At 40.8% G+C, this 15,673-nt stretch overlaps 1 protein-coding gene across 11 annotated transcripts in view; it reads left to right on the forward strand.

Annotated features, from left to right (window-relative positions):
- ABCC8 (ATP binding cassette subfamily C member 8) overlaps positions 1–15,673 on the forward strand; it is a 118,621-nt gene that overhangs the window by 25,567 nt on the left and 77,381 nt on the right. For all 11 annotated transcript variants that reach the window (XR_013228304.1, XR_013228303.1, XR_013228305.1 and 8 more), the window contains 4 exons: positions 2,358–2,522; positions 5,721–5,876; positions 9,395–9,529; positions 10,937–11,099. Coding sequence is in view for 7 of the 11 variants with exons in the window: in XM_077321627.1 (XP_077177742.1) it covers positions 2,358–2,522; positions 5,721–5,876; positions 9,395–9,529; positions 10,937–11,099 (619 nt within the window). In the remaining 4 variants the exon portion in view is untranslated. The remainder of the gene's footprint in view (positions 1–2,357; positions 2,523–5,720; positions 5,877–9,394; positions 9,530–10,936; positions 11,100–15,673) is intronic.

Genomic DNA, 15,673 nt, shown 5'->3' on the forward strand with positions numbered 1-15,673 from the left:
ATGTTAAGCTGGATCTTGTATTGTTCCTCTGTATAATTTTGCCACCTTTTTTAAATCTCTTCTGCTTCTGTGAGGTCATAGAATCATAGAATCATAGAGTTGGAAGGGGCCATACAGGCCCTCTAGTCCAACCCCCTACTCAACGCAGGATCAGCCCTAATCATCCTAAAGCATCCAAGAAATGTGTGTATCCAGCCTTTGCTTGAAGACTGCCAGTGACTGCCAGTGAGAGGGGAGTTCACCACCTCCTTAGGCAGCCTACTGCTGAACTACTCTGACTGTGAAAATTTTTGTCCTGATATCTAGCCTATATCGTTGTACTTGAAATGTAAACCTATTACTGTGTGTCCTCTTCTCTGCAGGTCCCTACCATTTTGGTCCTTAGCATAACCATCTTTGCATGAAACGTTCTCTTCATATCTCCAATTTTCTCGAAAAGATCTCTGGTCCTCCCCATTCTATTGTTTTCTTCTATTTGTTTGCATTGTTCTTTTAAGAAGGCATTCTTATCTCTTCTAGCTATTCTCTGGAATTCTGCATTCAATTGGATGTATCTTTCTCTTTCTCACTTGCCTTTCACTTCCCTTCTCTCCTTAGCTATTTGTAAAGCTTTCTCGGACAGCCATTTTGATTTCTTGCATTTCTTTTTCTTTGGGATGGTTTTAGTTGCTACCTCTTGTACAATGTTGCGAACCTCAGTCCATAGTTCTTCAGGCACTCTGTCTATCAGATCTAATTCCTTAAATCTATTTGTCACCTCTACTGTGTATTCGTTGGGGATATGATTTAGTTCATACCTGAGTGGCCTAGTGCTTTTCCCTACTTTCTTCAATTCAAGCCTAAATTCTGCAACAAGAAGCTGATGATCTGAACCACAATCAGCTCCTGGTCTTGTTTTTACTGACTGGTCAGTTTAGGGCAGGGCATTTTTTAAATTGTAAGGAGTTGTTCTTCACAGCTACATTTACTGTTAGATAACCATCTAGCTGAACATATAGTGTTTCTCCCTCATTCAATACTGCTATGCATTTACCATTCTTTTAAAAAATAAAAGCTTGGGTGAAGTCTGTTGACTTAGTTCTGCATAGTTATTTCCCTCCAAATAGTGTTGTCAATGATGCTGAGTCCAGGTGCTTCACTGCGGAGGCAAGGCAGAGCTCAATGGTGGCAGCCCTCCAACAACACAGTGCTTGTTGTAGTATTCTGCCTTTGGGTCTATATGCATACACAAACTTCCAGATTAATTTTGGACCTTTTCACAGAGATGCACACAGCATTTTCTAATACTTGAGGAATAGGAAATACTTGCTGGCTGAGGATTCTGCCAATAGGAATACTTTGCAGGACCAGAACCAGCCATAGCAAATTTAAGAAGCCCACCCCTCACCATTGTGAATTGAAAAAAATTGTTATGTACAGCAGTATGTATCTATATATCGACCTCTGATGAAGATCAGTATGATCAGAATGCATTAGGTCTGGAAGGTCTGTAGTTGGCATTTGTGGTATATACAGTGAGATGTTTTATGTGTGCACAATAGATATGAATCTATGATATTATACCCTGCTGAGATCCCTACCTTCCCCAAATCCAGTCTTCATCCCTGAAATCTGAAGGCATTCCTCATTACCGAGGCAGCCATGGATATACCATGTCAGACAAATGCCTGAAAAATTATCTATACTAAACTCTCACTAAATGTAAAAAGGTAGATCCCAGAGATGTCTTTATCTGAACCTTCCAAGAAACATGGCAAGCAGTGGCTTGAATCCTATACCTTCTTCAGGTTTTCCTACAGTTCATTTGTTTTGTAGACAATGCTCCACCCACATATGGCCAATGCCTTTCAAGGAGCCCAAAAGTACTTTGTTTGGGAGGAAAGTGATCCACAGCAGAGCACTACCTCTACATTGGGGGAAAAAATAGTCCAAGCAGAAATAAACTTTAGGATACATGCCATTTTTTTGTGTTAGGAAATTTGTCTACTCAGTCTGAAATACGAAGATACAATTGAGAAACAGGTTTACTAACAGGCTTATATCTGTTGTCTTTGTGAAGATTGGTGTGTATGTATGAGTTTTATCTCTGTCACCTCTAAAGAAGTCCAAGGCTACTTGTTTTGGCCATCTGGTTCTCAGATATTACATAATTATAGCATAGATTATTTTTTCTTCCTGTTCATTTGAATGAAAAAAATATTTACTTGATTTATCAAAATGTTATTCTCAATAAGTTTGCAATTCCCATTGTATTAAAACTATACTATATTTATATATTTTATTTAGAAATTATCAAAAGTAAACTAGATTATCAATTTTTCAATTAAATGACATTTTCCTCTATCTCTCCCCTACAGACTAAAATACTTGGTGTTTTCTTCATTTCATCTCCAGAATTTCTGGCCAATGCTTATGTTTTGGCAGTCCTCCTATTCTTTGCTCTTTTATTACAAAGAACATTTCTCCAGGCTTCTTATTATGTTGCTATTGAAACAGGAATTAACTTGAGAGGAGCAATACAGGTACTTCATATATATGGAACATTCTTACCTAAAGAAGTGTTATCCAGCTGTGAACAGCTATTTTAGTCAATGGAAAATTGCAATATACTAAACAAAAACATATCTTAAACAACTATAATGGAGTTATAAAATTAGCATTAAAATACCTATCTATAGATGCTCATGGACTCAGGGGAAAGATTTTCTCTCCATTTTTTTTCTCTGAGCCACCATAGTAAAGTGTTTTTTTCATTGCTGAAGAATTCTGGCAGTCCTACTCCTTGACAGTATATTTTGGCTGTTGGCTCAGCTCAGGAAGCTGAGGAAAGAATCAGAAGAATGGGGGCCATTCCGCACCGGGATCCATGTAGCAAATTGTTTGCTGAACGAAAAATCGCCATTTTAAATAGTGGAATTCGTCGTTATGCATACCTGCCTTTGTAGTGGAATCCAGTTGCGTTTCTATCGTTTCCCACAGGGTTCCGGTCTCGGCAAAAATCGCTAGAAAGGAAGCGCTATTGCTGAGCTGTGTCCCGCCCCTGGCCGTCAAGCAGCCAATGGGCAGCCGTTAGCATGCTCCCAAACAGCCCCTTTCCCTTTAAGGAAGGTTTAAAAAAAACACACACACACCCGTTGCAACAGATATGCGTTGATTCGTTGCAACGGAGAGACCCATCCAGCTAGCAGGTGATGTTTGAGCTGCCGTTTCATCGTTGCCACGCTCCCCCCGAGTGAAACCCCCCCCCTCACGGGCGCGATTTTCGGCCAAAAACAGTGTGAAAAATAAAGTGAAAATAAACCAGCAAACGGGCCTCTGTGATGCTTGTGCTTGGTGACTTTAAACAGAGGGACTGCAGCCAGGGAAGCCTCACTGGGTAAACGAAGGCTTGCCAGTGCGTTGATCTCCGCTCGCTCGGAGAAAAAAAAATGGCGATCGCTTCGCAACAATGGTAACACACAGAACTTTCCCGCTAGTGTTGCAGATTGGTTGCAGGAGTGTAGCGCTTTCCGGAGGGTGAATCCACTTTTTGGGATTTCCCTGAAAGCGCTACAACGAAGCGCTTTTTGCAGATCGGTTTCAGGAGTGTTGCAGATTGTCAACGACGTTGTGCATAACAGCAAAACTGTAGCGATTTCAATTAGTAACCATTGTGCTATTTTGGACAAATGCGGAACAGCCCTGAAAATTAGTCACTAACTTTTGATGAATTGTGGCCCTTTTAATGACAATAGGAGAACAACAATTGGTTCTTAAATGCTGCTTTTCTCTACCAGAAGGAGTCTCAAAGCGGCTAACAATCACCTTCCCTTTCCTCTCCTTATGAAAGACACCTGTGAGGTAAGGCTGAGCGAGCCCAGTCAGAACAGCTTTATCAGTGCTGTTGCAAGCCCAAGGTCACCCAGCTGGTTGCATGTGCAAGAGTGGAGAATCAAACGCAGCTTGCCAGATTAGAAGTCAGTTCTCCTAAACACTACAAGAAGCTGGCTCTCTGTGATAATACAGTAGTGATTAAATTGCAGATTAGAAAATATCTTTATAGGATTTTCAATTTAAATATTTGGAAAGCTTTTTGGTTGAGGCCGGGGTCAGCGAATGAGTGCCAGCACACCCCTCCCCCGGACCTAGTAAGTTAGATCTCCTCCCCATCCTCCCTGTCGCTCTGATAGCAGGGGATGGGATTGTTTTAAAGTCTTTTAATGGTTATTTTAATGGGGACAGGACTATTGTGACCTGCCACGAGCCTATGGGGAGTGGCAGGAAATAAATCTAAATCTAAATCTAAATCTAAATCTAAATAGTAATAATAATAATAATAATAATAATAATAATAATAATAATAATAATAATAATAATAATAATATGCAAATAGCATACCATATCGCACAGAAACATGTTCTGTCTTTGGGGGAGCGTTGAAAAGAGTGAATATCATTGCCCTGAATATTTTTACCAAATAGATTGGTCCTCAGTTACTTTTATAACTATGGTCATACACTTTGCAATAAAGAAAATCAGTATTCATCATTGTCTAGGTTATGTTATCAAATTTATATGCTATTTGACTAAAATCTACTGTGTGTTATACCTGAGTTGATTAGAGAGGAATCATTCTTCCTTATGCTGTCTGCAACTGAAAGCCAATATATTGTTATTGAGAGGTAGAGAAATATGAAGCACACAAACCACGTCTGTGATGAACTCTGAAATTTTTTTTACTGTGTGGAATAGCCTCGAGTCTCAGATTAGCAGGACATTTTTTTCCCTTTCCCTTTCTGCTTAGCAAACTTCCTTTGTCAGAAACAGGAGATGCAAATTCAAGCTCTGTATATATCATGTTCTCTGTAATGTTTATGCTAATCCTGTAATAACTGGGGTATCATTGGGATTTGAGCAGGAACTTCAGGCAAAGGGCAAGAATTGGGCTCCTCAGCTGCTTCATAGAAGGGAATAAATTCCTCAGGGCCCCATGGGCTAGACCACAAAGGAGGAGGGCCGAAAGGAGGAGGACCCACAAAGAAGGAGGGCCCTGGGGCCTGGGGAGCATTTTGCTACATGGGGGGGGGGTGGAAAACCATCCCCCAGTCCCCTAGGGTCTGCTGTATTTTTTTAACAGCGGGCTCTACTGCTAGTGTGTATATATATATATATATATATATAAAGGTAAAGGTATCCCCTGTGCAAGCACCGGGTCATGTCTGACCCTTGGGGTGACGCCCTCTAGCGTTTTCATGGCAGACTCAATACGGGGTGGTTTGCCGGTGTCTTCCACAGTCATTACCGTTTACCCCCCAGCAAGCTGGGTACTCATTTTACCGACCTTGGAAGGATGGAAGGCTGAGTCAACCCTGAGCTGGCTGCTGGGATCGAACTCCCAGCCTCATGGGCAGAGCTTTCAGACTGCACGATTGCTGCCTTACCACTCTGCGCCACAAAAGTCTATATCTATATCTATATCTATATCTATATCTATATCTATATCTATATCTATATCTATATCTATATCTATATCTATATCTATATCTATATCTATATCTATATCTATATCTATAGATAGATAGATAGATAGATAGATAGATAGATAGATAGATAGATAGATAGATAGATAGATAGATAGATAGATAGATAGATAGATAGATAGATAGATAGATATCATTATTAGAAAACGTAAGAGAGAAAAAGTTTCATATTTTAAATAACATTTCATGTTCTCATTTTAGACAAAAATTTACAATAAGATTATGCTGCTGTCAACTTCCAATATGTCCATGGGGGAAATGACTGCGGGTCAGATCTGTAACCTGGTTGCTATAGATACAAATCAGCTGATGTGGTTTTTCTTCCTTTGCCCTAATCTTTGGGCTATGCCAGTACAGGTAAGAAAACTGATACTATACTATTAATAAACTTTCATATCACACTAGGTATAGATTTGAAATGCATTTAGGCAAATATTTTAAGTATATAAAAAGTGTTTTTTCACTGCCTATCTCAACAGCTTTGCTACAGAATCACATGCGAAATAACAGATATGCAGTTGCTTCTCATTTGTTTATAAAGGATGCAACAGTAATTCTTAAGGTAGCACTTGTTTTTAAGAGCAGAAAAATAACATGACAGGCGGCATAACTCTACATGGCTATTCTCTATCGTATTGTAGGAATAACCCCAGTGCTTATTTTATTTGTTTGTTTATTTATTTATTTCCCGCCACTCCCGAGACTGGCTTGTGGCATGTTACAGACATCCAATAAAACCCCCAATAAAGCCTCATTAAAATGGACAACAAAATCACAATAAAGAAAGAACAACATGGAAGTAATACATCCAAACTCCCCAACCCCCTATCCCTATCTCTGGAGAGATGGAAAGAGGGATCGACACAAACTAGCTGCTGCCTAACACCAGGGGGGACACTGATCTTTCTCACTACCCTGGCCTCAACCATAAACCTGGCAGAAGAGCTCCATTTTGCAGGACCCGCAGAACATCAAAGGCTCCCACAGGGCCTGCAGCTCACCCAGGATCTCATTCCACCAAGTCAGGGGCAGGACCGAGAAGGCCCTAGCTCTGGTCAAGGCTAGGCATGCTTCCTTGGTACTGGAAATGACCAGTAAGTTGTCACCCCCAGAGTGTAGGACTCTGCAGGGGACATAGGCAGTCCCTCAGGTATGTGGGTCACAGGCCATGAAGGGCCTTAAAGGTTAGCATCAATACCTTGAACTGGATCCAGAGAGCAACAGGTAACCAGTGCAGCTGCCTCAGCACCAGATGAATATGGGCCCTCCACAGTATTCCTGCGAGGACCCTTGCAGCCACATTTTGTACCAACTATAGTCTCTGGATCAGGGACAAGGGCAGGCCTGCATAGAGTTACAGAAATCTATTCTGGAGGTGACCATTGCATGGATCACCGTGGCCAGGTGTTCGGAGGACAGATAGGGCACTAGTAGCCGATCTTGGCAAAGACTGTAATGTATTCTGCATAGGGCTGCCTTTTGAAATGGTCCAGCATCTTCAGCTCATCCCAAATGCATTAGCCAGGTTCTTGTCAGTGGTGGGTATGGAGATCATGTCACTCAATTGCTGAAAGATCTGCTTTGTCTGCCTATTTGTTTCCAGATTCAGTTCAAAGTGATGTTTGTTTGTTTTTTAAATTGAAGTTCTCTATGGCTTGTGGCTAAGGACTATCTCCTCCCATTATTGGGAGGAGCCAGATAAGTTCTTCCTCACAAATCATTTTGTGTCTTTGGAGTTGAGGTAGGTGGTGTCCAGAGATGGTATTTTTTTCAAGGCTTCCCTTGAGGCCAACCTAGGACCTATACTACTTTCTTTGAGGTACCTGACCAGGATATTTATGTTTACCTAAGCTAAAAGTAAGAGCCTCTTGTGGCACAGAGTGGTAAGTGGTAGAAATGCTGTCTGAAAGCTATGCCCATGAGGTTGGGAGTTATAAAATTGAACAAAAAATATGAAGCGAGGGATTTTTTGCATCTGTATTAAACCTGTAAGCAGTTATGATGACATTGTCGAACTTTCTCCCTCAGAGGTAGATTTTCCCTTCCCTCTCCCCACAAAAAATTCTGTTCTCTCACTTACTGAGCTTCCCAAGTAATGTGGTTTCTTTATTGAAATTAATAAAGCTGGGCATCCCACCTTGTCTCTGAAAAATAATTCAGTTTTTAATTCAGCCCTGGAACATAATGGAAAAGTACAGGAGCCCTCTTTACCAAAACCCCTTCAGAATGGCTCTAGAGATGTAGTAAAAGTCAAACAGAATCCAAAATTTTATTTAGCACACAAGGAAAGGTCAGATGGAATGAGAAATTGAAAACTTTAAGGTAAAAAACACTGGTTGGGCGGTTTTAGTTCTTAAATTCATGATAATGAGAGTTATGGAAGCTCATTTTTCCCATTTCTATGTTCTTAATGGTGAGAGGCTTTTGTATCTGTGTCTTCCCAAATGCTACAGTACTCTTCTTTGAGTTTCCTTAAACTCCTCTGGTGCTCTGAAGGCTAGTATCCTCTGTCAGTACCCAGTCTCCCCTTCTCTGAAACACCAGTTTTTCTCTAACTCCTGAGGTGTCTAGAGCAGTATCCTTCCACACTGGACCAGGTAAATAATAGAAGAAGAAGCAGAAGCAGAAGCAGAAGAAGAAGCAAGAAGAAGAAGAAGAAGAAGAAGAAGAAGAAGAAGAAGAGTTGGTTCTTATATGCCACTTTTCCCTACCCAAAGGAGGCTCAAAGCGGCTTACAGTTGCCTTCCCTTTCCTCTCCCTACAAGACACCATGTGAAGTGGGTGAAGCTGAGAGAGCCCTGATATTACTGCTTGGTCAGTGCCATGGCGAGCTCAAGGCCACCCAGCTGGTTGCATGTGGGGGAGTGCAGAATCGAAACTGGCATGCCAGATTAGAAGTCCACACTCCTAACCACTACACCAAACTGGCTCTCAAATAGAACAAATTTCCCTTTCTAACTAGACAGGAAGTTTTCTCCTCTCCCTAGAAAACGTATCCACTTTTCTTAGCCTGGGAGCCTCAGTTCACTACCCAGATCACCCTACCAAATATTATTAGTTCTCGTCTCTGTATAGAACTGCTTTCAGTTTAGACTGAATCAAGATTCTCAAATTAAAACCTTGTTTTCTAACTAAAATCTCCTCAAAGCTGATATTCAACAGCTTTCCCTCTCTGTCAGAATTCAAATTCCCTCAGCATAGTATTATCATAAGGCTTTTTCTTTCAGCTGTTGCTGACCAGAGTGCTTGGAGCAGCCTGTCACTAATTATGTGAAGGTTTAGTCATCACTTCCTAGTTTTCTGATACTTCAGCTCTTTGAGGCTTGCTTTTCAAATGCTGCCCACCATAGCAGTACAGCAAACAGTTCTGTTTATATTGTCATTTTCTCTTTTTTCTCTTAAAATATTTCAATAGTTTTCTTTCATTGCCTGCAGGTCTGGTGCTGTAGTTTGTATTTCATTTCAAACATATTCTCATTCACTTTGCTTCATACTGCAAAATTTCTGTAAATTTCTAATGGATTTTGAGAACATTTAGCCCAGAAACATACTTACTATGAAACTTACTATGACAAGTCATATTCAGGCACTTTCAACTGACCATCTGCAGTAAGCCCATTTATAAATGTAAGACATCCAAACGTAAGCAAAGAGCAGAAGCTTTAGTGCAGATGAATACTAACTTATTTACTTTTCTTTACTTGCAAGTTTATTTGAAATGTTAAATGCCTAAACAGGGTTTTCATATTGTGAAGAAGATTGTAGATTTGTTTGTGGGATTGTCCTATAATCAGCAGGATCTAATGGTCTTTAACTTCTGATAATTATTTAAAATGGTTAGGAAAATAATGTCCCTTTTGCTTCTGTTATGTCAGATTATTGTAGGGGTCATTCTCCTTTACTACCTACTTGGATTCAGTGCCTTAATTGGAGCTGTGGTTATCATAGTCCTTGTACCTGTTCAATATTTTGTAGCCACAAAACTTTCACAGGCCCAAAGAAGTACATTGGTGAGTATCATGATTAAACCTAACAAATATAAATGTTAACATGATATACAGCAAATAGAAACAGCAGTTTATAACAATCTAGCCACAAATAACCCATAATGCCAATAAAATCCACAACAGAATCAGTAGAAGCTACAGAACAAAATAAGTCCCCCAAACAGAGAAAATGGCAGTATAGCTGTATCTTTATTATGAATGTACTAGTTATCTCTCACCTACACTCTGGCAGAGTCAGACAAGTTGGTTGGAACAGGAGTACCCAGCTTTGTGTGGAAACTGCTCCACTTGGTACAAATTAAAGGAACAGCTAGCTGCCATGGTGATATAAACAGATGTGCCATTGGCAGCAGTAGCCTTGGAATTAGCCTTGTCTTTGTCCTTGCAAGTAGTGCCAAACATTTGTTAGTAACATAAAGGTGAACATCTGCAGCCTTTTTCTTTTGCACATCAGGAATATAGTTGCTGTAGGACAACATCCTGCTTGTCACTGCACTGTCTGAGCAGGCCTGGCTTCCCAAAAGTATTATGCACTAGTCAGATAAGGGCTTTGAGCAGCAATAGTAGACAAAAAAAAATAGTGTTTGGCATCAGACATGGGTAGGCTGTTGAAAAAGTAAGGATTCCTCTCTTCAGGTCAGACACTGCTTTCTGGGATAATTATGAGAGCATCTTTTTCAGGCCTCAGGCAATTCTACTCACAGGTTCAGTGAATTCATTAATGGGTAACATATTATTCCATATTATTACAAACCACACATGAACCGCACCTAAAGTTGCCCTTTGGTAAGTTGCTTAAAGGGGCAGAGGAGCGCAAGCGTTGCTTGCTTACGAGTTCACCTACATTATGACTACGTCTCCATGCTAGGATTAATCCTTGTTCACAACCCTGTAGATCACTAACCAAATGCCAATGTTTTAAAAGTGTGTTTCTAATATTGGGCATAATTCAGGAATATCTACTTCTAAAGTGCACTAAAAGTTCATTGTCTAATGTGTGTGAATTACAAGTTGGAGAGCTACCATTGCCTCTGCTTTGAGAGGAGGGGAGGCTGTGGCAGCCAGTAGGAGGGAAGCCAGTGGGAGGCTGGGAGAGTGATCACAATGGGGTGCAGGAGAAAGAGAGTTTTGAGGTAGGGAGTCAGAAAAAGAAAGGGGGATGGGGGCAGAAAGAGAGGAAGTGACAGACATGGAGGAGAGAGGAAGAAAAGTGTGAGAGAAGTAGGGAGAAAAGGGAAGAAGTAAAGGGGGTAGGGAAATAGTAGTATTCATGTGTGTTTCTTGAAGATCTGCACTTATATTCTATATTATCTACAACAGCTGTAATACCTGTAGTCAGTTTTAATTAGTGTGTATAATTGGATAAAACACATGCAATAATCTCTTTGATTGCTTGTATCAATTGTGTAGGAATATTCCAATGAGAGGCTGAAGAAAACAAATGAAATGCTTCGTGGGATAAAACTTCTTAAGCTCTATGCATGGGAAAACATATTTCACAGCAGAGTGGAGGAAACCCGACAAAAGGAGATGACTAGCCTCAGAGCATTTGCTCTGTATACCTCCATATCAAGTAGGTGTTTTTCAATGCCTGTCTGTGCAGTTACATCCTTCCAGGCCACTGGTGATTTTCTATATCAGTTTGCCTGTCAGTAAAACTATAAATGAACTTGCCCATTCTTAGTGGGTATTGGCAACAGAGATTTTTGTCCCAAAATGTCCATTTGCATCAAGAAAAGGTACAGTGTTTGTAAAAGGCAAAGTTTTCCCCACCTTTATGTTGCCATAAAGCCATTAAATGTAGACATGAGAGATCAAGTACAAATCACACAAATTCAGGGTGGCTTTCAGCAGGATTTTAGTACCCATAAACACATACAACTTTGGAGTTAAAATAAAACAGTAGTATATTTGCAGGAACTTAATTGTCACAGAAAGCATGCATCTGCTTTCAGGGATCTGGAAGTAAAATAGTATCATAAGTATCTTTGTACAAACAAAAAGGAAATGGGGAGTTATTTTAAATAGTAACTTTTAAATACTAACATTATTACATGTTCTACAGGTCTTACAATGCTATATTTTAAAAGTGAAGGGCGTTAGTTTTTTCTTAACAACTACATATACATCCTGACTCGGCAACTATCAGGGATATTTACAGATTCAATTTGATGGTGTACAAAGTGTCTAGCTTTGTGTGTGGCTGACCAACTGTGGTCTGTAATCTTCTAGTTGCCCAAATTTAAATCTTAAAGTAATGAAGTAATTGGGTGGTTGGTTGAATGGGTTGCTGCAGAAGGCAAAACAGGAAAGTCTTGCTCTGCAAAGTCCATAAATGGCTGGATACATGTCACTAACAGCTTGTAGTCAGAGACAAGCCATAAGTGGCAATGTTCCATTAAATTTATTTCTGGGCCAATGAAAGCATTTCAAATCTCCCACAGGAAGGATAAAGGAAAACAAGCATAGAGCTATTATTGCTGGGCTGTCTCAGAAAATATTTATGAGGGGACTATTGTAGGAATATGATGATGGCAGATGTAGGAAGATGGCAGATACAGTGATCACTTGTGGTGAGAGAGCTCTGCAATTGTGTGTTGAAAATGCTATTAGAAGAGCCCAAAATGCCTCCAAATATGATTAAGAACAACAACTCACAAAATTTATCCCTTCAAAGTAGAAGAGAAGATAGGAGAAGAGTGGCAGAAGGTGAGACAAGAGAAATCATTGGAATTTTAAACCTATAGATGCTGACTAATTCACCAACCAGTTATTTGGTCTGTCATTACATGAAAGATAGGGAAGGAGAGGCTGGCTACACTCTATGTTTGAAGATGCCCTCCTGAATACTTCACAGACACTTCTACAACTGCAAAGATGCCTTGTCTATCCCCCAGACTATCTTTCTACAGAAGCTGCCACAGGAATCAAGACTTATACTTGTGCTGGGTTGAGATTATTGTGAGTGCAGCTCTGTTTCCCCAGGCCTTCCATAGGCAATGACCCTTTGTTCATCATCACTCAGTGCATGGTTATAGTCCCTGGACCTGGACTCCATCCTGGTTTTGACCTCCAGCTCAGGCAGACTGTCTTTGGACTCAGCACCAAGTTATGGAGCACAAGCACCCAGCTTGCACCCTTGGATGGCAGCTTGAGCTTGCAGCCTTGGGTGACTGCTGCTGCGGACAAGTGTCAACAGTCAGCAAGATGCTGGTTGTGCCAGCAGGCAGTGTCGGATCCTGCTGCCACTTCACAAGTTGAGAGTTTATACTCTGAGGGGTGGTTAGGGATTATCCTCTACTAATATGAATTCTGATCTGGGCCAGGTTGCAGCAACAGGCTGAGCTGGTTGGCGGTGATCCACCTAGATAGGCTGTATGCCAGATTGAGATCTCTACCACATATAGTTGAGGCCAGAGAGGTACCCAGTGTTGTCAGCTGAGGATCTCTAGCTGGAATTAACCAAGTTCCTCACTCCCAGATAGAGAGTGACAGACTCATGCTGGAGGGGAGGGGAGTGGTGATATTTATTGTCAGTCATCTGATATTATGCTATTATTCTAATTGTTTTAATGGGTGATTTTAGGGGATTTGTGGATTTTGTAAACTGCCATGAGATATTTGAGAACGATGGTATATAAATAAATAGCTCCTTGATATATACCAGAGCTGTGCAAGTGGAAAATTGAGATGGCTAGGTGAATCTGGCAGAAAGTTCATCATGATACATAAGATGCTTATGAGATGGCAGTGAAGACCACTAAGTAGGAATTCTATGTGGTTTCCATTGCCTCTGCTAGCTCACACTTCATTCAATTGTTTAAAACAACCAGATCTTTGAGGTCTTTAGGACCATCCCAAAATTCTCAATTGGACATTAGCCGTGAGGTTTTCATGAGCCATTTTGTGTAGAAAATCTTGTTGCTCTGCCAGGACTTTCATCTCCTATTTTGGACATCCAGTCTGCTCTGTAGTGGACAAGGCCCTAGCAGCTGTCCAGCCAATCCACATGCCCTCATGACCCATGTTCTTCTTTGCTGGTAAAAGTTGACAGTGGGGAGATTTGGGATCCTCTTAAGGATATTATCAACTTGTCCCTGGACTCAGGGACTTTCCTGGGGGGACAAAAAAAGGCAATGGTTAGGCCATTACTGAAAAAGCAAGGGCTGGATCCTACTGACCCAGCCAATTACTGCTTGGTTTCACACTTAGTGATTGTACAGGCAGTGGCAAGACAACTTCAGGGGTTCTTGGAGAAAATATCATCACTTGACCATTTCCAGTTCAGCTTCTGGCCTGGCCATGGGCTAAAGAAAACTCTCATTTCCCTGACAGACAATCTCCAGAGATAGTTGGATCTAGGCAGGTCAGTGCTGCTGTTTTATTAGATCAGCATTCAATCACAGACTTTTGACCCATTGCCTAAGGAATTGGAGACACAGCCTTGAAATGGCTGGAGACTTTTCTCCAAGGTTATGGACAGGGGTGGCATCAAGAGGAGGTGTTTCCCAGCATAGTGTTGTAACTGTGGGGTCCTGCAGGGAACCATACTTTCCCTGATGTGCCCCTTGCCCAGCTGACCTGGATTATCAGGCTGGGTATGCTGATGACACTTAGCTATTTCTGTTAATTGACAACCATCCATCCACATCACGAGATGACTTGGCCAGATGCCTGGAAGCCATGGTAGTCTGTCTTAAGCAGAGTCAGCTGAAGTTGAATCCAGCCAAGACAGAGGTCCTCTGGCTGGGTTGGCATGCAGAGAGACAGGTGATACAGCTCCCAGTATTTGTTGGACCTAGCCAAGATAATCCGTACAACAGTGACTTTATTTAGATTAGTTTCCTGCAACTTGATGTATTCAGGGCTTCCCTTGGGACTGCTTCAGAAACTCCAGTTCAAAATGTAGCAGCACAAGTTCTTACAGGGACACACTGACACACAGGCAAACATGACACCAGTGCTCTCCAGCTGCATTGGTTCCAGATTGGAGATTGGATCAGATTCAAGGTTTTGGTACTAACCTTTAAAGCCCTGCATTGGTTCCAGATTGGAGACTGGATCAGATTCAAGGTTTTGGTACTAACCTTTAAAACCCTGCATTGGTTCCAGATTGTAGATTGGATCAGATTCAAGGTTTTGGTACTAACCTTTAAAACCCTGCATTGGTTCCAGATTGGAGATTGGATCAGATTCAAGGTTTTGGTACTAACCTTTAAAGCCCTGAACAGTCTAGGACAAGTATATCTACAGGGACCACCTTTTCCCTTATATCCTCCAAAGAGCATTAGGATAATCAGATCAACTTCTGCTCAGGATCCCTATCCCAAAGAAGATGAAATTGGCCTTGACCAGGATCAGGCTTTTTCCACCTTGGCCCCAGCTTGGTGGGATGCTATGCTTAAAGAGATCAGGGCCCTGCGAGACCTTCACCATTTCCACACGGCCTGCAAGGCAGATTTGCTTCACAAGGCCTATGATTAGATCAAAATGACCATCAAGAGGTGCTGGAGATTGAGGAAAGACCCACTCTGAATACTCAGGACCTCCCCTCATCTATGTAATTAGTTGGGGTGAATTAGAGAATGTTTTATGTTTTTAATTGATTGTTTTAATGGTGTTGTTACCTGACCAGAGCTGCATTGGAAGGGCAGGCTAGAAGAATATAGATTTGTTTATTTATTTATTAATAGTTTTTATTATAGGACTAGGATTTTCAGTGTAGAAAAATATGTCAGAGAAACAATCTATAAAAAGCATTATTTTTAAAATTATATTTTGCAAGCATAGACTTAAAACAAATGTGCAGCGGTTACCAATAATGTCAGCGTTCATTTAGCTTCCACTACTTATCACAATGTAATCATTTACATTCACATAAGCAGAAGAATCTTATCTGTTGCTAATTTTACTAGATTTTGAAATATTTCCTGTTATACCTGCTGCAACAAGACACCAGAAGGAAACAAACAGTGAATCAAATGCAAGGATTGCACCTAAATAACTTTCAGCTATTGAGATAAACTGAGCAATTTATCATTCAAGTTGAGCCAAGGCTAAAAAATTCCAATCCCCAACTATCTCTATGGTTATTAAATTCATGTTTAAAAACAGTGGAAGATCCAATAGATTCAGGGTGCAGAAAAG

Source organism: Paroedura picta, chromosome 2 (genome assembly GCF_049243985.1).
Source record: "Paroedura picta isolate Pp20150507F chromosome 2, Ppicta_v3.0, whole genome shotgun sequence".
Taxonomy (NCBI): domain Eukaryota; kingdom Metazoa; phylum Chordata; class Lepidosauria; order Squamata; family Gekkonidae; genus Paroedura; species Paroedura picta.